The sequence below is a fragment of the Arachis ipaensis genome, chromosome B04 (genome assembly GCF_000816755.2).
Source record: "Arachis ipaensis cultivar K30076 chromosome B04, Araip1.1, whole genome shotgun sequence".
Taxonomy (NCBI): Eukaryota; Viridiplantae; Streptophyta; class Magnoliopsida; order Fabales; family Fabaceae; genus Arachis; species Arachis ipaensis.
Window position 1 is genome coordinate 15,643,851 of NC_029788.2, and position 1,766 is coordinate 15,645,616.

Sequence of the window (1,766 nt, forward strand, 5' to 3'; positions counted from 1 at the left end):
CAAGTTTGGAAATTTTTTATAGTTAAAAATCTAAAAATATTGAAATAGGCAAGGTGGTGTTTTTGTCTATATCAAATATTATTATTAAATCCACTTGGGTTGGTTGAGTGAGTGGTCAACTTATTTGGGTTGGTCGAGTGGTCAGTTTATTTGTCCGCTTAAGTAAGTGTCAGGTTTGAATCCCGTCTTCTGCATGTAACAATTCATTGGCCAACTCTAAACTTTTAAATAGAACTTAGATCCACGACAAATTAGTTTTTGAACTATTGAGTTGGGAGATAGCTTGTTAATTTATAATTTATTGCATCTTTTAACAAATTGATTGAGATGTCCATTAATGTAAAGAAAATATAGAAGGAAAAAAAGAGTTTCCCCTCCGAAAATTTTCCAACAAAAATCCAAGTAAGGAATCTTTTACTCAACTTGGATAAAACTAAAGTAACTGAGAATACAATACAACAAATGGTTGTTATTGCCTACTATGTAATTAACATAATAGATATAATAATTAAGTAAAATTAAAGTAATATTGATTGTTAATTATGAAATATTGATCAGATGGGAAAACTAGTTATGTGCTACACAAGATTGATGCAATTGATGAGGCTACCTATACATATGACTACACAATATCCGGAGGAACAGGGTTCCAAGAGATCTTAGAGAAAGTTTCATTCAAGACAAAGCTCGAGGCTGCTGATGGTGGATCCAAAATCAAGGTCTCTGTTACATTCCACACCAAGGGTGATGCTCCTCTCCCTGATGAAGTTCATCAAGATGTCAAGAAAAAGAGCCAAGGAATCTTCAAGGCTATTGAGGGTTATGTTTTGTCCAACTAGAGTGTTTATTATTACCCTATGTCTCTTAAGATATGATGAAAGATGGAGAGATTAATAATGGTAATATAAATATATTTAAAGAAAAAAGAGAGAGAGTTGCTTTTGGTTGATTGATGTAAACAATAAAAAAAGTTTATTATTATGTTTGGTGGTTGTTTTTGTAATTTGTTGTGTCATATGATATGAGTCTTTGTATATGTGACTTGGGGTTGGATTTGCCTTCTTGTCACTTGTAATAAGCTCTCAAGTTTGATTGATCAAAGTGTTTTGAGCTTTTGGATTGATTTTACTCAGTTCTACTTTATTTATTTTCACTTAGCTTGCTCTGTTCTTCTGCTTCTCTCACTCAGCAACTCATCTTAGTGAATATGAAAATGATAAAAGATTGGAATAATTAACTGCTTGTTGGGTACAGAAAAGCTGGTTTCCTACCAAAATTATGCAAAAAATTAAATTATATATATTTATATAATAAATATATAATAACTAATTGTGGTGTGTAAATAGTATCTTAAAAATACTATATATATAAATATTAGAAATTAACAAATGTTCTAACAGTAAGAAAAAAGATGGTTAAATTGAAAAAGTAGCTAAAAGTCCAAGATAAAAGCAAACTACAAATGTGACACTAATTAATCGGAGTTTAAGAAAACCTCTCTACAATCATCATCAATGACTTTCCTTAAATCTACAGGAGGCATATCTAAGAAGTGAAACTCCCACTCTCTACTTGTATTTCTCTTTGGGTGATTCTCCAGCTTGGTTCGTTCCTTTAACACCTCGCAAACTGAGAGTAAGTTTGTCTCCAAAACAAATTTTCAGATAAACTATTTAAAATGCACCCAAATTATCTTGGCGCTGATACAAATATTTTTTAATTTTGTCATCAACAAAAATACTCTTAAATAATTTTAAAATATAAAA

At 30.6% G+C, this 1,766-nt stretch overlaps 1 protein-coding gene across 1 annotated transcript in view; it reads left to right on the plus strand.

Annotated features, from left to right (window-relative positions):
- LOC107639016 (ABA-responsive protein ABR17) overlaps positions 1-1,128 on the plus strand; it is a 1,815-nt gene extending 687 nt beyond the window's left edge. Inside the window, exon 2 of the mRNA XM_016342423.2 lies at positions 559-1,128. Coding sequence (XP_016197909.1) covers positions 559-839 — 281 coding nt within the window. The 3' untranslated portion in view covers positions 840-1,128. The remainder of the gene's footprint in view (positions 1-558) is intronic.